A 22,553-nucleotide genomic window follows, 5' to 3' on the forward strand; every position below is an offset into this window, starting at 1 on the left:
TGGTGGTGAGGATTTTGATCACTAATCCATGCAAAAAACCTTGCACAGTGCACAGCGCCCATGAAAGACAATGCATGTTAGCAGTTATCAGCACTGTTTCCACTGGATATGGAAAGTCTACGGTCTCTTACTTGCCCTTCCTACTAGCTCGGTGTTGCTACCCACCTCAGCTCGGTTTAGGAATCTGCCTTATTGTGATTCCCAGGGAAGCACTGACAGATTTTGCCCCATCCCTTCCTCCTCCACTGTTCACTTGCCTCAACTTGAACTGTGAATTAAAGGTTGGAAATGGGATTTAAAGATGGAAAAGTCTAGTATTCAGGCTAAGCCTCCATGGTGAGGCTACCTAGCCTCATGGGACATATTTCTGTGTATACAGTTCAGTGCAAGCACAAAGGGCTCAGTGACTGTGCAGGTGAATCACACCAGTCTGATAACAGGGGTTGTCAGAGAGCATAGATCCCATATGACCTGGCTATGGTTATAGCACTTCAGGGAGTCATTTGTACCTAGAGGACCCATCGTGGACCCATCACAGAAATCTTTTGATTTTTACCATATCTAAACTGTCGAATAAAAACGTGATTAATTCAGAGTCATTATGTTGATTTAAATTTAAAAATTATAAGTTTTATTTTTAAATGTTGCTACTTCAAAGGTAATGTTTCCTAAAACTTAAAAATCATACCTAATCACTTGTCTTTTGATGTTGGCTAAAGCGGAATAAATGTCTTAAACTTGTAAGTGGTACTAAAGTTATCTACAAAGTGTTACTGCTGGGTGGGATTAATCTCCTAAATAAATTCTGTAACCTCAAGTTCCATTTTTTAATTATAGGGGGAAAAGTCAATTGTAAGTGTTCTATTTTGACCAAGAAATGGCAAACTGGGTGGGAAGGAAGGTTGGAAGGAGACTCGTCTTCCCAAATCGAAGCTATTATTAGGGTGAATCTAATAAGAAATTGGTTGCAATGGAAAAGGAGAAAACAAGAAAAATAAGAGAAATACATACTTGTTTTCTCTTCCATTTGTGTGTGTGTAAAGCAATGACATGATTGAGCAGAGCTTTTGTTTTTCTCTAGTCTATGGGCTAAGTATTTAACAATCTAGATTTTGTATCAGTCAAGTCTTGAAAAATTTGGTACCTTATCTCCAAATTCTCACAAACTTCAGCATACAGCTCACTTCTTATGCAATTTGAAAGTGAAACTTGAAAATGAAAAATGTTTGAGGTTGAGCAGGCCACAGACAACTGAGTCAACTCTCTAGAGGTTTAGGGTTAAACTGAGGCTAACTTTTCATGTTTTGTTAATCCTCTGGTTATGATCCTTTATGGTTCTTTTTGATGGTGAATCTGCCCTCTTCTGACAGTCAATGAAACAGTTAATTAAAATATGTAATTGAATGTTTCTCAGCCCAGAAATATGTTAAATGAAGTAATCAATGAGAAATATTTAAATCTATATGATTGTTAATTCTAACCACATTATATTTACAGCAGGGAAAGGGTTTGTTCCATTTTTATGGATTGAAAGCTGAAAGCTACAGAGAACTAAGTGGCTTGTCCATGCTCACACACCAGCTCTCCAGGCTAGGGTCAGGGGCCTGGATTCTCATCTAAGCTCTGACACCCACATGCTGTGTGGTGTTGGATAAACTAATTGAGTAAAGTAATGAAATTGAAAAATATTAAACCACTCTGTATGTTTAATATGTTTTGTTAATCTCTTTTTTCATATGTATGTCAGAGTTCTTTTAAATTTTTTTTTTTTTTGCGGTACGCGTACCTCTCACTGTTGTGGCCTCTCCCGTTGCGGAGCACAGGCTCCGGACCGCAGGCTCAGCGGCCATGGCTCACGGGCCCAGCCGCTCCGCGGCATGTGGGATCTTCCCGGACCAGGGCACGAACCCGTGTCCCCTGCAGCGGCAGGCAGATTCTCAACCACTGCGCCACCAGGGAAGCCCTAAAATACTTTTTATTAAAAAAATATTTAATAAAAGTTACCCTTTGCTTTTTTACTTTTTACTTTTAAGTTGCTAATATTGTAAAAGACTCTCAACCACTGCGCCACCAGGGAAGCCCTACAAAACGTATCTTTAAGACAGTTCTCAAAATCATTTCTAAGTGATCATAAAGATACAGTCACAAAGCATTTTAGTTTTCTTGACTTCTGGTCTATTGATCATTAGCCCTAGCATAGTTTAGGCTGTGATGGACTCAACTTCCCAAATTGATTTCCAAAACTTGTTCTTTGTTTATGTTAGAATTTTTTTGGCTAGGTGTCTTGATATGTTTAGCATGTAAGCATAGATATGGGATGATGCTACATGATTCATTTTGAGCTCACATTGAGGTTAATTAAAGATTTAGTGTATAACTGCTGTATTTAAAATGGGTAACCAACAAGGACCTACTGTTTAGCACAGAGACCTCTGCTCAATGTTATGTGGCAGCCTGGATGGGAGGTGAGTTTGGGGGAGAATGGATACATATATATGTATGGCTGTGTCCCTTTGCTGTGCACCTAAAACTATCACAACATTGTTAATCGGCTATACTCCAATATAAAATAAAGAGTTAAACAATAAATAAATAAAAGATTTAGTGTATAATATCAGTCATTTTCCTAGTGCCACTAGATGGGCTGATTTAATTTTACAAGTTACTGACATTTGTTGTATGTCATTTGCATATGAGACTATATGATATTTTGCATATGAGACTATATGATATTAACACCCCTTTTCTCTCTCAGATTTCCTGGCCCTCCACCTGTCAACAGTGCGGCCCCCTCCTATGCACCATACTCACCCTCTACACAATCGTCTTACCCAAGTCCGGTGTCCACTTCATCTGTCGCCCAGCTGGGCACTCAGCTCAGTGCTATGCACGTCAACAGCTATGGTAACAATTTCATTATTCATGCTCATTGACTGTCTTGTCTCATGAGTATTTTTACTAAGAAAGGTTTTCTTCAAGTTCAAAATAGACATACCTCTGGCATACCATATTGAAGTAGTATTTGGACATTTTCATATAAATCATCTATATTATATAAGGCAATAATTATTTTTTTCCAAATCATGCTGCCATTTATTTCAAGATAATTGAAGGGCCCTCAGAATACCTTATGTTCAACACCAGATCAATAAAGAACAAAAAATGCTGACTTCACAAATAAACATTAGACCAGTGAAATTATTTTAAGAAATGTGAGGATAGTTTAACCCTGTGTTTATTATGAGGCCCCCAAATCAAAAATATAGTACTTTTTGTTTCACAGTGCTTTTTTTGTTGTTGTTGTTTTTAATATAAATTTACTTATTTATTTATTTTGGCTGTGTTGGGTCTTTGTTGCTGTGCGCGTGGGCTTTCTCTTGTTGTGGCGAGCGGGGGCAACTCTTTGTTGCAGTGCGCGGGCTTCTCGTTGCAGTGGCTTCTCTTGTTGCAGAGCACGGGCTCTAGGCGCACGGGCTTCAGTAGTTGCGGCATGTGGGCTCAGTAGTTGTGGCTCACGGGCTCTAGAGTGCAGGCTCAGTAGTTGTGGCGCACGGGCTTAGTTGCTCTGCGGCATGTGGGATCTTCCCGGACCAGGGCTCGAATCCGTGTACCCTGCATTGGCAGGCAGATTCTTAACCACTGCGCCACCAGGGAAGCCCCACAGTGCATTTTAATTCTGCATTTAGATCATGGGAAGAATGGAAGCTCAGATGCTGTGGGACAGAAAAGAGAACACTAGGAGAGAAAACAGTTACAGTACCGAGATTAACATCAATAGCAATGCTGTATAAGAGCCATAGAAATTTTCTCTGGAACAACAGCATAGTCAGCCATTTATCTTGATGACAAATGTTTTCATTACTTAAAGTTAGTTTCTTAAAAGTATCAGTAAAAAAACCCCTCAGAGTATTTCTTTTTACTGGTTTCAAAATGGCTAAGTCTCCAAAGCAACAGCAGTGCAGTTTCACATAATCAAAGAAAGGAAAAAAATCATCTGGTTTTATGATTTCCAGTATAATTCGGTAGAATTTTAGTGGCCCATCCCGTCTCCTTGGTTATTTCTACCTACTTCTAAAATCCATTCGATCAAGTCAAGCACAGGATGCAAATAATTTATTGACTTGAGTGAATAATGCTTGTCACGCAAAAAAATTTTTTTCTTCTGTATGATTTTCTATATTCTGTACCAGATAAAATTCCTGAATTAATGCCATGTGTCATGAAAAGTGAATGCAACTGAGTTTAAATTTATCCTACTAATTTTCTCACTATCATTATAAGTGTTGCTCCACTTGTATGCAGTACTCCAAATAGCATTTGTGTCACTTTCTGAATGATGATTTCATCTTTGGGGGAAAAAAATGTGACTTGTATGGGTGCCTTCTTGCTTTATTCTGAAAAAGAAGTGTCCCTGTTGTATACGTGGTAGAAGTCAGAGTGTTGAGAAGTGTGGCATTTAGGTGGGCTGGTCTTTTTCTGTCCTAGGTTCGGGCATGGCTCCCCCCAGCCAGGGCCCCCCTGGCCCTCCATCAGGAGCAGCAGCATTCCAGGGTCCTTCACGGTCTCCACAGCCATCCATCTTGCAGCCTGGATCTCAGGTTCTCCCACCACCACCCACTGCACTAAACGGCCCCGGTGCCTCACCCTTGCCTCCATCAACGCACAGACAAGATGGGCTCCCCGGGACTGCTCCTCCGAACGCCCAGTACCAGCCCCCGCCTCTTCCAGGACAGACCCTGGGCCCTGGATATCCTCTGCAGCAGGGTAAGGTGGGCAGGGCTCAGAGGAATGCCTTGGGTCCCCTGGGGGTACCCTTAATTGGGAATCATCAGATTTGTTCCTGTGTTACTAGGCATCTATCACTTACTGTTTTTGAATAGTGTGGCAAGTGCAAAGTAAAGGGGAACTGTAAATATTCACGTTTAACTCCCTGCCTTATTTAATATGAAAAATGCAAGGTGCTTGACTGAACAGTATAGTATTGTCAATGAGCCCTACATCTGGGTTTGGGGATTATAATAATTTCTTCTTAAAATTTTTTCTAAGCAGCCAACTATGGCCCCCAGATGGCAGGTGCACAGCTCTCCTACCCAGGAGGCTTCCCCGGAGGTCCTGCACAGATGGCTGGTCCACCGCAGCCCCAGAAGAAGCTGGATCCTGACTCTATCCCCAGCCCAGTAAGTGCTCTTTTCACTCTCACAGTCTACCTAACAAAAAACCATTCTTCATTCATTGTTCTCAGAAACTCTTCAGTTTGTTAGCATTTATCCTGTCCTTTATTATCAAAGCACAATACCCATCACATGGATAAGGCTTGCTTCCTTCTGTGTATGTATGGGGGTGGTGAGGGTGGGTTATGGCATACCAGAGGTCTCCATGATAGAAACAGCCTGTGCAGATTTTGTTTTGGTATCACGTAAACTTGGCAGTATCTATTGATGTTTATATTCACATATATTGGCAGTATGTATTGATATTTAATGAGTAATTACTAGTAAGAGTATAGTCTATATAAAAATGCTATTTTAAGAAACTAAAGGACCCTTTTCAGGATACTCAGAGGAGTACAAAGTATTTGGCATATTTAAAAAAACTGTTTTAAATAAAAATAGAGCTGTAACTTAATTCTCCTCCACCCAAGTGATTTTCTTTGGAGAATTACTTTTTAGTAACTGTATCAGTTGGCTTTTATTAGGTTAATCTGCATAACAAACAGTCCCCAACTTGGCTTACATCCACAAAGATTTATTTATCACTTAGGTTACATGTACACTGCAGTAGCTGCAGTTTGGTTTTAGGTTCTGTTCCATATGCCCTTATCACTCCAGAATCTAAGGTGAAAGGGTACCCCTTATCGGGGACATGTATTCTCATGGCAAAGGGAGAAAAGGAGGAAAACTGGTGAAAAGGTTCAATAGCTGTTAAAGCTTCCAGTCAGATGTGGGACATGTCACAACCACACACATGCCCTTGGCTGAAACAAGTCATATAACAAAGTCTGATGTCAATGGGGGAGGGATATAAACACTTCCCTCAGAAGAAACTGCAAGTCTTATGGCTTTGAGCAGGGATATAAAGTCCTTTGGAATAAGAATGAAATTGTCTACAGTTAACTTGCATCTTTGAAGTGGTTCTATAAACATGAGTAGAAAAAATTAGAGACTAAGGAGCACTAAGAGGTATTATATTTCATATACATATATATATATATATATGTATGTATATATATGGCCTAACTTTTGCATGTAACAAACCACCAGCAAACTTAGTAGCTTACAACCACTATTTATTATGCTCATGAGTCAGTAGGTCCTCTGGGCTGGGCTTGACTGATTTTGGCTGGGCTTGCTTTGTGCATCTGGGGTCCACTAGAGGCTTAACTGGAGCCCAAATGGTCTAGGATGGTCTATGAGTTTTCTGCGGTTGCTATAATCCAAGTACCATAACCTGGGTGACTTTCCAGCGTCTGGTGGCTCCAGGCATTCCTTGGCTTGTGGCCGCATCATTCCAAGCTTTGCCTCTGTTGTCATATCACCTCCCGCTCTTCTCTGTGTCTTTTCTTCCGGGTGCTGACCTCAGAACTCCCTGTGCCCCTCTCATAAGTTTCATCCACCCAAATAATCGAGGATAAGCACTATCTTTCAAGATCCTTAATTTAATCAATTCTTTTGCTATATGCAGTGTTAGTCACAGGTTTCAGGGATTAGGACATGGATGTATCTTTTTGGGGGCTATATATTCAGCCCACTATAAATGGTATCATTCATGCATTTGGTATTTGTTACCCATCTGTTAGCTGGGGATGATTGAGTCCTGTCACCAAGCAGGATAGCCTAGGTTTGGCGGTGCCAGAGATCCAAGAGGGAAAGTAGGAATATGCAAGGCCTGCTGAGGATGGTCTGCAGTGTTCTCTCATCCAAAGCAAGTCCCAAGACCACCCCAGAGTCAAGGGGCAGAAAAGTAGACCCTGGTCCTTAAAAATGGCATAGGTATAGGTAGGGGTGGAGGATTTTGGCTGTTTTTATACTCTACCACTTATTCTATATTTTTTAAAATATAAACTTGAAGACTTGTGATAAAGTATCTGATGCTATGTTAGAAATTAATTTTTTTTTTTTTTTTGCGGTACGCGGGCCTCTCACTGTTGTGGCCTGTCCCGCTGAGGAGCACAGGCTCCGGACGCACAGGCTCAGCGGCCATGGCTCACGGGCCCAGCTGCTCCGCGGCATGTGGGATCTTCCCGGACCGGGGCATGAACCCGTGTCCCCTGCATCGGCAGGCGGACTCTCAACCACTGCACCACCAGGGAAGCCCAGAAATTAAATTTTAATAACTCTTAGTGCCATTGATGATCATGTTACCAGCCATTACTTTTCTAGTTTAATATTATTTGATTATTGCAGTTGAAGAAGTATCATGTATTTACATGATTTACATTTTGACTTCCTGTTTCTCTGCTTGTATACAACATCTACAGACCCTTTGGGTCGTTCCATTTCATTCTCTGATGTTTCTAGCTCCTGGTTCATTGTTAGTTAATCTCTCCAGTACTGTTTCTGTTACAGTTATTGGCAATTTTACTATCCATCTGTAGAAACTTCCATTTCTCTGGCCTCTCAATTCTTGATCTTATTTTCTTCCAATGTTCTTTGTATCTACCCCACTTACTCCTATCGTTACCAGTGACTGTACACCTTCAAAGTCTCAGTTGAAAGCATCCCATCCTCCAACCACTGCCTTCTATCTTTTCAGCTCATTCCCTTTAGGACTCAAACTTCAATAATAATTCACCTACCAGGATTTACAGCCTACCACTTTTTCTTGACTCACGCCACCTTCATCTTCGCACTTCTCCTCTGCAGCTTATATTATGTGATCCATGATTATAAATCTGTCCCTTGCATCTTCTACCCTGAACTCCTTTGCCCCGTCCCTCCACTGCATTCACCTAGAAAATTCCCATTTGTTGTTAAACCAACTCTCCACCTACGCCGTGCCTGCACCCCAGATGCCGAAGGCAACTTGAGAAAGATGCACACCACGCTTACTGGTCTCACTTTGAATTCATAACCACTAAACTAAAGTGAACCTTTAGTTGTGTGTTTCTAAAATCTGACTGCACAGAATAATAACTGGTAGAGCATTTAAAATTATTGATGCCTTGCTCCCAGCCCCCCAAATTACGATTTAATTGTACTGGGCATTGGAGTTTTTCAAAGTTCCTCTGTTAATTCTAACGTGTAGCAAGTTTGGAGACCATCACCCAACTCCGCTGACCCTCCCATTTTCCTGGATGACTATCATTTCTTCTCTCTTGAAACTCCTAACACTACCTTTTCCTTTTCTGACTCTTTAATGATAACCTGCTCCTTATTACACTGAGAAAATAGAAGAAATCCAAAGAGGACCTCTGCATGTTTCATTTCCACATCTCGCTGCATCTGTGCTCATTTATCCCTCTTCCTCCTGTTAGTGTGGATAAGCTTGTCCATACTCCTGACCAAGGCCATCACCTCCACTTGTGCCCTAGAATCCACCTCCACGGCCTTTCAAGAGCAGCCCTTCAGAAAATGTCCCCTGTATTAGAGTTCTCCAAAAAACAGAACCAATAGGATATATGTCTATATATGGAAATAAATTTATTTTAAAGAATTGGTTTACTCAGTTGGTGGAGACTGGCAAGGCCAAAATCTGCTGGGCTGGCCAGTGCTCTGGAGACACAGGAAGAGCTGATGTTGCAGCTTGACTCTGAAGGCATCTGAAGCAGAATTCCTTCTTCCTCAGGGAGACCTCGGTATTTTTCTCATAATCCTTCAACAGGTCACAAGAGGCCTACCCACACTGTGGAGGGTACTCTGCTTCACTCAAGGTCTACTGATTAAATGTTAATCGCATTTTAAAAAATACCTTCACAGCAAGATCTAGAGTGGTATTTGAAACTGGGTACCATGGCCTAGCCAAGTTGACCCATAAAATTAACCATCACATCCCCTCTCTGCTGCGTTATCTTTACTTATTTGAAGATAAACTTAAGTTTTTCTCTGTCTAGATCATTCTCATCAGAATATAAACCTCCCGAAATACCTCTTATTGTTAATGAAAGAAGCCTCCTTTGTCCCTTCCCCATATCTATCCAGTTTCCTCCCTATTTTGTGGCTCTCTTTTACAGCAAGAAATCTCTAGAAGGGTTGCCTTTACCCACTGTCTTGGTTCATCTCCTCCTATTCCCTCCTGAACCTGTTCCAGTTTAGATCTTATCACTACAACCCTACTAATACTATGCTTGTTCAGGTCTCCAGTGACCTCCCATTTCCAAATCTTGTGGCCAATTCTCAGATCTCCTCTGTCTTGACCTGTCAGCAACAGATTTGACACATCTGTTCATTCCATCCTCCTTGAAACACCTTTTCAGTGGGGTTACCATGTCCCCAGCACATAGAACAGTGCCAAGTACATAGTATGCGCTCATATTTGTTGAACGAATGAATGTTAACAACAAAAGCAATGAGCAGTATATTGTATCATTCATCTAAGACCCTTAAAATACACACATACAAATCAGTCCAATATTATTTTATCTTAAGAGTAATGGCAACACCACCCACTCCTTTACATCTCTGCTTATTTCACTGGTGGCTCTTTCCTGTCTCCTTTGTTGGTTTCACCTCGTCTTTGCAACCTCCTCGTGTTAAAAGTGTCCCAGAGTCTTTGGACCTGTCCCCTTCTCCATCGACATTTACTCTCTAGTCAGCTCTACTCGAAGTGTGCTCCTAGGACGGCACATGAATATTGGCTAGAGCAACCAAAATGCCCATCAGCAGATGACTAGATAAGGAAGATGTGGTACATATATACAATGGAATACTACTCAGCCATAGAAAGCATAAAATAATGCCATTTGCAGCAATATGGATGGACCTAGAGATTATCATACTAAGTGAAGTAAGTCAGACAAAGACAAATATCATATGATATTACTTATATGTGGAATCTAAAATATGATACAAATGAACTTATTTATGAAACAGAAATAGACTCACAGACATAGAAAACAAGTTTATGGTTACCAAAGGGGAAACGAGATGGGGGAGATAAATTAGGAGTTTGGGATTAGCAGATACTAACTAATATATATAAAATAGATAAACAACAAGGTCCTACTGTATAGCACAGGGAACTATATTCAATATCCTGTAATAAACCATAATGGAAAAGAATATAAAAAAGAATATATATATATATATATATATATATATGTATAACTGAATCACTTTACTGTACACCAGAAACTAATACAACATTGTAAATCTACTATACTTCAATAAAAAATTAAAAACAAAGCAAAACAAAAAAAACATTGACTTGGAGCTTAATAGAAATGCATGTTCTCAGGCTCCACCCCAGACCTGAATCAGAATCTCTAGGAATGGGGCCCTGGAACCTGTTTTAACAAGCTCTTCAGATGTTTCTTAGGCACCCTAAGGTTTGAGAAGTACCACTTTAGGGAATTCCCTGATGGTCCAGTAGTTAGGACTCCACACTGTCACTGCTGAGGAGCCGGGTTCAATCCCTGGTCAGGGAACTATCATCCCACAAGCCACACAGCACGGCCAAAAAATAAATTAAAAAAAAACAAAAAACAATAACAAAAAAACCCCAAAACGTGGCCCGAGAAGTACCGCTTTCGATGACTCATTCTCATGGCTTTAAATGAGAATGTAGATACTCCTAGTCAAGACCTTTTCCTTGAAATCTAGATTAAAACCCCATTCTTCCAGGTCCTCTGGCCAAAAAACTTGGAGTCATCCTTGATTCTCTCTTTCTCACATTTAGTCCTTTAGCTAATTCCATTGCTTCTGCCTTTTGTGCTCATCCTGGTCCAAGCCTCTACCATCTGTACCCACCTGGATTATCATAAGAGCATCCTAACTGGTCTCCCTGCTATTCTAGTCTGCACAGCAGCCAGGGTGATCCTTTCACATTCTAAGTCAGATGATGTCACGGCTCATAACAAACCCTCCAATACTCCTCTAGTTAGAAACCAAAGTTCTTACAAAGACCTGCAAGACCCTACCGTATTTGCCACCCCTGACACCGCCCACCCCCTGCCACACACACACGCATGCACGCACCCCCCCCACACACGCACGCACGCACGCACGCACGCCACTCTGACCTGGTCTCTTACCACTCTTCTCCATCACTTTGCTTTGCATCACACCAGCCTCCTTGTTATGCCTCAGCCACGCCAAGCGTACTCCTGCCTCAAGGCCTTTGCACTTGCAGTTTCCTGTGCCTAGATTCTCCTCCCCTACATACATACAGGGCATGGCTCAATCCTGCGTTTCCTTCACGTCCTCATTGCTCATCCCCCATCTCACTTGATATCCACAGCACTTATTACCTGACATAGGATGTATCTTATTTACGCATTTATATATCACCTGTCTTCCATACTAGAATGTCAGCTCCAAGAGGTCAAGTATTTGGTATTGTTCACTACTGTGCCCCTAACACATAGAACAGGGCCTGGTACAGAGTATGTGCTCACATATTTGTTCAATGAATGAATGTTAACAACAAAAGCAATAAGCAGTATGCGATGTGATTTATTCAAGACCCTTAAAATATGCACATACAAGTCAGTCCAATATTATTTTTATCTTAAAAGTAATAAAATAGCAATACCAGATGGAGCCTGTTTTTATATTCTTAATACCAGAGTAGGACGCTTTTGCTAACTAAATTAATTCTTCCTTCTGGAAAGAAAGATGTGAAATCATGTTTAGCGAACTCCTGTTGCCTTCCAGCCCTGAGCTAAGTGCTCACTACAACTCTTTTGGATGGTGGTCTTAGCCATATTTTGGAAGTGAGGACACTGGTATCACCATCGAACTCTTCCTCGCTCTTTGTATCAGCAGGAGGATTATTCAGCAGTTGAGATCTTCCTGTTCTCCTCTTTCTCTCACTGTGCCCAAGTGCAAATAATTCTGCTTTAGGCAGCCTGCCTTAGATGTGTACATGCATCTTATTATCTTGTCTTTCCCTTATCCTTTTTGTTCATTTATCTCAAGAGAATCACTTTCTTTTTTTCTCTTTCCTGATTCTATTTTGTGAAACTAGAATACTCTGTTCATAGCAGATATGCGTGAAAGTAATTCTAGTGGCGGAAAAAGAAATCTATACATTTTGAAGTAGCATTGGCATTATCAGGAGTCACTGTCACCAAATTTGAAACCCTTTAAGCACTGAGACACAGTCACAATCTCTATTGAAATTTTTGTGTTTTATCTCTAAGCTGTTTTCCGAGAATATGGATTTGAGGTAAAAAAAAAAAAAAAAAAAAAACAAAACCACCAAAAAAACCCTGTATTTTTAGAAATTACTAGAACTGTTTGTTATATTTCTCACTCTCTTTGTAGTATTCTAGCCAAGATGGGAATTAATTTAGAAATGTAATTACTACCAATGACATTGTTTCTTTGGAGGCAGTGCTTTGTGAGTTGCAAATGGCTAATTTAAAATAAACTTTTTAGAAGTAGAGTCTATCTGAAGACTGAGAGCTATCTATGTTCAATATATACATTATTATGACTTTTACCTCGCTTTCGTATTTGACACTTCATTGGTTGAAATGATGACAGTAAATGTAAACTACTCCAGTTTTGAATGAACCAGATGAACCTTGTGGTTGAAATGTAGAGTGTAATTACAGTGTTTTGATTTTTCTGTTTGCTTCTTGTCTCTGCCCATGGTAGCTTTTAGTCTCGTTTTTATCTTAACAATAGTTGTGTTTGGAGCATATTCTATATCCTTAATTTAATAAAAATTCAAATCCTATGAAATTAAAAAGACAGAAATGCATGGATTTAAAAGCAGGCTAAATCTGTCTCTGATATGCTGTAAAAACCAAGGATATCAATGCCAGGTGGGGCCTGGATTGGATGAGATGGGAAGGGAAAATGGAGCAGGTAACGTTTCAGAGCTTGGGGGAAGACAATTTTTATATTAGTAGTAGTTTCTTTTTTTTTAATCGAAATACAGTTGATTTACAATATTGTGTATGTACAGTAAAGTGATTCAGTTATACATACATATATTTTTTTCAGATTCTTTCCCATTATAGGTTATTATAAGGTATTGAATATGGTTCCCTGTGCTATAAACACAACAGTAAATCCTTGTTGTTTATTAATTTTATGTATAGTGGTGTGTATATGTTAACCCCAAACTCCTAGTTTATCTCCTGCCCCTTACCCTTTGGTAACCATAAATTTGTTTTCTATGTCTGTGAGTCTGTTTCTGTTTTTTTTTTTTTTGTGGTACGTGGGCCTCTCACTGCTATGGCCTCTCCCGTTGCGGAGCACAGGCTCCAGACGTGCAGGCTCAATGGCCATGACTCACGGGCCCAGCCGCTCCGCGGCATGTGGGATCTTCCCGGACCGGGGCACGAACCCGTGTCCCCTGCATCGGCAGGCGGACTCTCAACCACTGCGCCACCAGGGAAGCCCCTGTTTCTGTTTTGTAAATAAATTCATTTGTATTATTTTTTAGATTCCACATATAAGTGATATCATGTATTTGTCTTTATCTTACTTCGCTTAGTATGATAATCTCTAAGTCCATTCACATTGCTGCAAATGGCAATATTTCATTCTTTTTTATGGTTGAGTAATATTCCATGGTGTATATATGTGTGTGTGTGTGTGTGTGTATACACGCACCACATCTTCTTTATCCACTCATCTGTTGATAGACACTTAGATTGCTTCCAAGTCTTAGCTATTGTAAATAGTGCTGCTGTGAACGTTGGGGTGCATGTATCTTTTTGAATTAGTTTTCATCTTTTCCAGGTATATACTCAGGAGTGGCATCACTAGATCATGCGGTAGCTCTAGTTTTGTTTTTTTGAGGAAACTCCATACTGTTTTCCATAGTGGCTGCACCAATTATATTCCCACCAACAGTGTAGGAGTGTTCCTTTTTCTCCACACCCTCTCCTGCATTTATTATTTGTAGACTTTTTGATGATAGTAATTCTGACCAGTGATACCTCACTGTAGTTTTGATTTGCATTTCTCTAATAATTAGTGATGTTGAGCATCTTTTTATGGGCCTTTTGGCCATCTGTATGTCTTCTTTGGAGAAATATCGATTTAGGTCTTCTGCCCATTTTTTGATTGGGTTGTTTTTTTCTTTGATATTGAGCTGTATGAGCTGTTTGCATATTTTGGAAATTAATCCCTTGTCAGTCTCATCGTTGGCAAACATTTTCTCCCAGTTAGTGGGTTGTCTTTTTGTTTTGTTTATGGTTTCCTTTGTTGTGCAAAAGCTTTTAAGTTTGATTAGACCCCATTTGTTAATTTTTTATTTTATTTCTTTTGCCTTGGGAAACTGATCTAAGAAAATATTGCTATGATTTATGTTGGAGAATGTTTTGCCTATGTTCTCTTCTAGGAGTTTTATGGTGTCATGTCTTATATTTAAGTCTTTAAACCATTTTGAGTTTATTTTTGTATATGGTGTGAGGGAGTGTTCTTACTTCACTGATTTACATGAGGCTATCCACCTTTCTCAGCACCACTTTCTGAAGAGACTGACTGTTTTCCATTGTATATTCTTGCCTGCTTTGTTGAAGATTAATTGACCATGGGTGTGGGTTTATGTCTGGCCTCTCTACTCTGTTCCATTGAGCTGTGTTTGGTTTTGTGCCAGTACCATACTGTTTTGATTACAGTAGCTTTGTAGTGTTGGCCGAAGTCTGGGAGGGTTATGCCTCCAGCTTTGTTCTTTTTCCTCAGGATTGCTTTGGTAATTCTGGGTTGTTTGTGGTTCCATATAAATTTTAGGATTATTTGTTCTAGTTCTGTGAAAAATGTCTTAGGTAATTTGATAGGATCACATTAAATCTGTAGATTGTTTTGGGTAGTATGGCCGTTTTAACAATATTAATTCTTCCAATCCAAGAGATGGGATATCTTTCCATTTTACTTTCTCTTTCTGATATTTCATTATTAGTATAAAGAAATGCAACAGATTTCTGTATATTATTCTTGTATCCTGCTACCTTCCTGAATTCATTTATTAGTTCTCATAGTGTTGGTGTGGAGTGTTTAGGGTTTTCTATAGAGTATCATGTCATCTGCATATAATGACAATTTTACCTCGTCCTTCTAATTTGGATACCTTTTACTTCTTTTTCCTGTCTGATTGCTATGGCTAGGGCTTCCAGCACTATTTGAATAGAAGTGATGAGAGAGGGCATCCATGTCTTCTTTCAGAATTTAGCAGGAAGGCTTTCAGCTTTTCACTGTTGAGTATTATAATGGCTATGGGTTTGTCGTAAATGGCTTTTATTATGTTGAGCTACGTTCCCTCTGTACCCACTTTGGTGAAAGTTTTTATCATGAATGGATGTTGAATTTATCAAATGCTTTTTCTGCATCAGTTGAGATGACCATGTGGTTTTTGTCTTTTGTTGATATGGTCTATCTGATTGATTGATTTGCATATTTTGAACCATCCTTGTGACCCTGGAATGAATCCAACTTGATCATGGTGCATAATCCTTATTATGTGCTGGATTCAGTTTGCTAATATTTTGTTGAGGATTTTTGCATCTATATTCATCAAAGATATTAGCCTGTAATTTTCTTTTTTTGTAGTGTCTGTCTGGTTTTGGTATCAGGGTGATGATGGCTTCATAGAATGACTTTGGGAGTGTTCCTTCCTCTTCAGTCTTTTGGAAGAGTTTGAGAAGGATAGGTGTAAGTTCTTTGTATGTTTGGTAGAATTCCCCAGTGAAGCCATCCATTCCTGGAGTTTTGTTTGCAGGGAGTTTTTTTAAAAGTTACAGATTCTATTTCACTTCTAGTGATTGGTCTGTTCATATTATCTATTTCTACTTGACTCAGTTTTGGCAGGAGGTATGTTTCTCGATATTTGTCCATTTCTTCTAGGTTGTCCAATTTGTTCACATATAACTTCATAGTATTTTCTTATGATTTTTCGTATTTCTGTGGTATCGGTTGTTATTTTTCCTCTTTCATTTTTTGTTTATTTTTAAAATTTATTTATTTTTCTTCTTGGTGAGCCTGGCTAGAGGTTTGTCAATTTTGTTTGTCCTTTCAAAAAGCGAGCTCTGGTTTTATTGATTTTTTTCTTTGTCTTTTTTTTCTTTTTTGGATCTCTAGTTTATTTATTTACTCTTTGATCTTTATTCTTTCCTTCCTTCTGCTCACTTTGGGTTTTGTTCTTTTTCTGATTCTTTTAATTGGTAGTTTAAGTTGTTTGAGATTTTTCTTGTTTTTTGAGGAAGGCTTGTATTGCTATGAACTTTCCTCTTAGAACTGCTTTTGCTGCATCCCATAGGTTTTGTATGGTTGTGTTTTCATTGTTGTTTGTCTCGAGGTATTTTCTGATTTCCCCCTTGATTTTATTGTTGACCCATTGGTTTTCTTAGTAGGATATTGTTTAGTTTCCATGTAATCATTTTTTTTCTCATTTTTCTTTCTGTGGTTGATTTCTAGTTTCATACCATTGTGGTCAGAAAAAAATGCTTGAAATAATTTCTATCCTCTTAAATTTGTCCTAGTATGTGGTCTGTCCTAGAGAATGTTCCATGCATGCTTGAAAAGAATGTGCATTCTGGGTTTTTTGGATGTAGTGTCCTGTAGATATCAATGAAGTTCAACTATTCTATTGTGTGATTTAGGATCTCTGTTACCTTATTGGTTTTCTTTCTGGAAGATCTGTCCATTGATGTCAGTGGAGTGTTAAAGTCTCCTACTGTTATTGTATTCCCCTCAGTTTCTCCCTTTATGTCTGTTAGTATTTGTTTTATGTATTTAGGTGCTCCTATATTGGGTGCATATATGTTAACCAGTGTAATATCCTCTTCTTGTATTGATCCTTTTATCATTATATAGTGTCCTTCTTTATGGCCTTTGCTTTAAAGTCTATTTTGTCTGATATGAGTATTGCTACCCTTGCTTTCTTGTCGTTTCCATTTGCATGAAATATCTTTTTCCATCTCCTCACTTTCAACCTATGTATGTCTTTCACCCTAAAGTGGGTCTCTTGTAGGCAGCATATTATAGGTTCTTGGTTTTTTTTAATCCAGTCTTCCACTCTATGTCTTTTGATCAGAGCATTTAGTCCATTGACATTTAAAGTAATTATTGATAAGCATGTATTTATTGCCATTTTAAACCTTGTTTTGCAGTTTATTGTGTAGTTCTTCTTTGTTCCTTTCTTCTGTTTTTCTTTTGTGATTTGATGGTTTTCTTTTGTATTATGTTTAAGCTCCTTTTTGTTTTTTGTGAATCTCTTGTATGTTTTTGATTTGTGGTTACCCTGTTTTTCAAGTATGTTAACCCATAACTATTTCTACCTTCTTTAGACTCATAGTCATATAAGTTCAAATACATTCTAAAATATCTACATTTTTTATGCCCCTCCCCCACATTTTGTGATTTTGATGTCCTATTTTACATCTTCATGTTTATTTTATTTGCTGTTCATTATAGTTATAACTGCTTTTATAAAAATTTTCTTACTGGCTTATTTAAGTCATCTTCAATCTTTTTATATATTTGCCTCTCCTATTGTGTTTTTCCCTTTCCTATAGATTCTTGCTTCTTTTCTGCTTAGAGAAGACCCTACAATATTTCTTTTAGGTTAGGTTTAGTATTGCTATCTTCTTTTAGTTTTTGCTTATCTGAGAAATTCTTAGTTTCTCCTTCTATTCTAAAGGATAATCTTCCTGTGTAGAGCATCCTAGGTTGCAGGGTTTTCCCTTTCAGGACTTTGAATGTATAATGCTACTCCCTTCTGGCCTGCAACATTTCTGCAGAGAAATCAGCTGATAACCTTATGGGGGTTCCCTTGTACTGACTCTTTGTTTTTCTCTTGCTGCCTTTAGAATCCTCTCTTTATCTTTAACTTTTGCCATTTTAATTATGTTATGTCTCATTGTGGGTCCGTTTAAGTTCATCTTGTTTGGGACCCTCTGTACTTCCTGTACCTGGATATCTGTTTCCTTCTTAGGTTTGGGAAGCTTTCAGCCATAAATTCTTCAAATACGTTTTTGATCCTCTTTTCTCTCTCTTCTCCTTCTGGAACCCCTATTGTATATGTGTTGGCATGCTTTGTATTATCCAGTAGATCTTGTATGTTCCTTTAATTTTTTTTTTTTTTTTACATTTGTCTTCCTGTCTGCTGTTCTGATCGGGTGATTTCTATTATTTATCTTCCAGATCACTTATTTGTTCTTCTGCATTATTTGGTCTGCTATTCATTGCCTTTAGCTTGGTATTTATCTTGGCAGTTGAGTTGTCTAATTTTGATTGGTTCCTCTTTATAGTTTCTAGTTCCTTGTTCCAGTGACTTGCATTTCTATGGATAAAATTTTCTTAATTCCTTCAGCATTTTTATTACCTCATTTTTGAACTTGGGATGTGGTAGACTGGAGTTGTCTTTTTCATTGTTTATTCTTTCAGGGGGTTTCTCCAGTTCTTTTAATTGGGAGTAGTTCCTCTGCTTTTTCATTTTACTTAAATTTCTCTGACTCTGTGAATTTAGGAGAAACAGTTATCTACTGTGGTCTTGAAGGGCTTTTTTTAATGTGCGAGTGTCCTTGTGTAGACTGTGTGAGTCCAGTATTTTTGATATAAGGGCTGTTTTTAGTATGGATGTCTGCCACGTCTTTCCTCAGAGTGTTCTGGCTGTTGTCCCCTTGATATGGGGTGTGTTCGGTGTTGTGACCAGAGCCTGCACTGGATGTTGGGTGGGGCCTCCTCTTTGCTATGTGGTTGTCACAGCCCTGTCATGGGCAGGGTCAGCTCCCCAGTTGTTGTAGTAGAAGCCCCTAGATCTAGTTCTAAGCTGTGATGTGAGATCGGGGGGACTGGAGTGCTCCCTCTGGGAAAGGAGGCGCTGTATATTCCTCCCCAGGGGCTTTCCGCTGCAGGCATGCAATTCTGAGGATTCTGTGACACCACCCACCACTTGGTGTGCTTGCCCACAAAGTCCACCACTGCTGGTGTGCCCCCTGGACCTTCCCCCACTGTGGGAGCACTGATAATTGACTGGGATGTCAGCCCCACCTCTGGTGTGTGCCTGCTACCAAAGCCCACTGCCACCAGAGGCATGACCTGCCAGGAGCATGCTGATAATGGGGCTTGTGTGGTGGACCTGTGCTCCATCTTGCGCACTCCAACAGTGGCGTCCCCGACCACACTCCAGGCCCCCTGGGCTGCCTCTGTGCAGCCAAACTGAGTCCCCTCCCTGGGTCTGTCCACTGAAGCTTATGTTTCAAGACCCAGCCACTGTGCACACCAGGAGGCACATGTCTCGGGCTAGGAAGTGGGACAGCATGGCAGCCCTCAGAGCTGGTCCCTCTCTATGCTGCCTACCAGCAAGCCAGAACCTACACACTCCTCCCGAGCAAAGTCCAGGCCTCTCCAACGCCCCCTCTGTCCCGGCAGACCTCCCAGCAGGGGAAGGAGGTTCCCAGGGTGAGGGAACCTTTCCTCCTTCACAGCTCCCTCCCAGGGGCACAGGTCTCATCCCGATTCCTCCTTCCTTTTTGTTTATTCCCTTTTGTACTACCTGGTTACATGGGGATCCTTCTTGCAGCTTTGATCTTGTGCCAGCTTTCAGTTGGTATTCTCTGAGAATTCTTCCACATGTCGATGTATTTTTGATGTGTTTGTGGGAGGAGGTGAGCTCCACATCCTTCTACTCTGCCATCTTGATCTCCCCTCACATTAATAGTTTCTTTAGGACCACAAAAACTTCGTATCCTCCAAGGCTACGTGTTGCAGTCTGGGCACTCATCTCATTTCTCCCCTTTTTTCCCCTCTTTTTACTGCCTCCTTTTTTTTTTTTTTTTAACCCCCTTATCTCTTGTCACTTTTATCCTATAAAGAAAGAAGTGAGGACAGGGAGAAGATAAAGAGGAAGAGAAAGATCCCTTTATTATTAGAATTCCTTCTAAACTCCATGCAACTAGATTTTGCTCATTATTTTAATCCCTAGACAGTTACAACAGAAAGGCAATGTTTTGTCTCTATAGTCTTCATCAATAAATGTTTCAGTAGAGAAATATAAGATGTTTCCAAATTAAAGGACAAAACTTAAGGGGACATCCCTCGAGGTCCAGTGGTTAAGACTCTGAACTTCCAATGCAGGGGGCGCGGGTTCAATCCCTGGTTGGGGAACTAAGATCCCATGTGCCGTGCAGCACAGCCAAAAAAAAAAAAAAAAATAGGGACTTTTGTTCTCATTTCTATATGATAGGCAAAAATCATATGGGAACACGATATTGTTTGTTTCTTTTGTCTCAAGGAGCAGGGGTGTGGTGGAGGAAACTTGAAAGGCAAATTGAACATCAAGAGGGATTTGAGGAGAAAAGTCTTCTTCAGCTTATATATTTTAAATCATTTCTTCTGAATTTATTTTTAGCCTTTTAGAGTTTTCTTTAACTTCAAAAAATATTTTCTTTGGGCTTCTCTGGTGGCGCAGTGGTTGAGAGTCCGCCTGCCGATGCAGGGGACACGAGTTCGTGCCCCAGTCCGGGAAGATCCCACATGCCGTGGAGCGGTTGGGCCCGTGAGCCGTGGCCGCTGGGCCTGCGCGTCCAGAGCCTGTGCTCCGCAACGGGAGAGGCCGCAACAGTGAGAGGCCCGCGTACTGCAAAAAAAAAAAAGTGTTTTCTTTTAAAAAAAAAAAAAGGTATTTTCAGTTTCTTATCCTATGAGAATCTTTTCCCAAAAAACTTATCTATGGGCCCAAGAAACAAATTGAATAAAAATAAAAAGATCAGGTCAGAGCTCAAGAGCATTACAGAATAGAATTTGGAAGCTACTGGCATAAAGTTGTGAAAGTAAGCAAAAGTGGGACTGAAGACATGGTGGGTTCTCAACGAGAGTTTGATCTGAAATGAGCTGAAAGGATTTAGAAAATGCCTTTGTGTGTGTGTGTGTGTGAATAGTGTGAGGGGAAGGTTGGGAAGTTTTAACTTACTTTAACGTGCTCTTGATCTCTTATTTATCAGATCCAGGTGATCGAGAATGACAGAGCCACCAGAGGGGGACAGGTTTATACCACCAACACCAGAGGCCAGATCCCTCCCCTGGTCACTACAGATTGTACGATACAAGACCAAGGTATCTCTTTTCAGTTACGGTTTTGACTAAGGTCTTAGTATTTCTCACAATTTTTAAGCAAATACATTGATACCCTTCAATAAAGCTGTCACTGATGGGCAACCCCTTTATAGCTGGTTAACAGGAACTAATTTGCCATTAATCAAGTAAAGAGAAGGTACTGTCGTCTGAGTTCTACTGTATTCTCTGCTTGTAAAAATCTAGAGAGTTTCTGGTGAGGTACAGTGCAATGTATCAATTTAAGAAAATTTTAAATTTTAATTTATGTGTTTAAAATTGTTCACGCCCTACTTTGGTTTAATTTATTTACTACAGTGGAAACCTGGCAGTATGACATGAGCAGAGCAGTAGGGGATTGAGTACTTGAGTCAGCAGACCTGGTTCTAGTCCCAATGACATTTTTTTCAGCAGGTCCCTTAACATTTGGGGTTCTGGTTTCCTACTTTTAAACTGGGATGAGGAGAGGCTGAGCTCTCTCTCTACTGACTCTGTCCCATGTCTGCTATCAGTTTCATATATCTGTCAAGCCTCGTGCAGGTTTGATCTTTCTGGGAATATATTATTCTGTTATTTATGGCAAGTTAAAATATAGCCTGATGAGATGTGGCATCTCAGATTCTGAATAAACCCTTTTGATGGGTCATATACTCAATCCTGGAAATATAACATTGGTATACAGGCAGTCGTGTTGTCGCATCTCAAAGTTGTCAAGCCACCAGTTTCCAGACGAGGCTCCCCTCCCTTCAGTCCCTCCTCTGTGCTGCCTTCGGCACTGTCCTTATAGGGCAGGCAGCACAGCGAGGCAGAAAGCGCTCCGATTGGGAGCCTCACACGCCTGCACGCAAATCCAGGGTCTCCTCCTTAGTGTCCTGAGCTCTGCTTATCCCACCTCTCTGAACCTCAGTGTCGCCCTCTGTAAGATGTTAGGACTAAGACCTGCCCTGCAGGGGCAATGTACGGGTTAGAGATGACTCGTGTGTGCGTGTGTGCACACGTATGTATGTTTATGTGTATATGGGGGCTCGACATGTAGAAGGGGTTGATGTAAGTCACAGATGATGTTACCGTTATAGGTATTAATATTAAAACACACTTCAGATTACTTCATTTTCTATTCTAAAAATAATTTGTTCCTGACTACTTACAGAATCCATCCAAACCTTAAATGAATTCACATTTGTTAAGCACTTAGGACCTGGTATATAATAGGTTGAGGTATATGAAATTACTGATTTTTTTCTATTATTGTTGACCTACAAGGATGGCAATTTCATTTCAACCTAATAGTAAGTGTTATGTTCATGTTTTTAATATTTATTTATTTATTTAATATTTTAGTTTGAGGCACTTTGCAGACCTAAAGAATATTCCTTACCAGTCTCA

The 22,553-nt window shown here is 39.9% G+C and overlaps 1 protein-coding gene across 2 annotated transcripts in view; it reads left to right on the forward strand.

The window, feature by feature from the left end:
• The window catches only part of SEC24D (SEC24 homolog D, COPII coat complex component), a 110,400-nt gene that overhangs the window by 12,286 nt on the left and 75,561 nt on the right, over positions 1 to 22,553 (forward strand). The window contains exons 4-7 of one of the 2 annotated variants that reach the window (XM_082838469.1): positions 2,756 to 2,904; positions 4,486 to 4,764; positions 5,047 to 5,177; positions 21,059 to 21,170. In XM_082838469.1, coding sequence (XP_082694595.1) covers positions 2,756 to 2,904; positions 4,486 to 4,764; positions 5,047 to 5,177; positions 21,059 to 21,170 — 671 coding nt within the window. The remainder of the gene's footprint in view (positions 1 to 2,755; positions 2,905 to 4,485; positions 4,765 to 5,046; positions 5,178 to 21,058; positions 21,171 to 22,553) is intronic. The other variant, XM_082838470.1, reaches the window with a different exon arrangement.

This window comes from Leucopleurus acutus (genome assembly GCF_964270905.1).
Source record: "Leucopleurus acutus genome assembly, chromosome: 4".
In the NCBI taxonomy this organism is placed as follows: domain Eukaryota; kingdom Metazoa; phylum Chordata; class Mammalia; order Artiodactyla; family Delphinidae; genus Leucopleurus; species Leucopleurus acutus.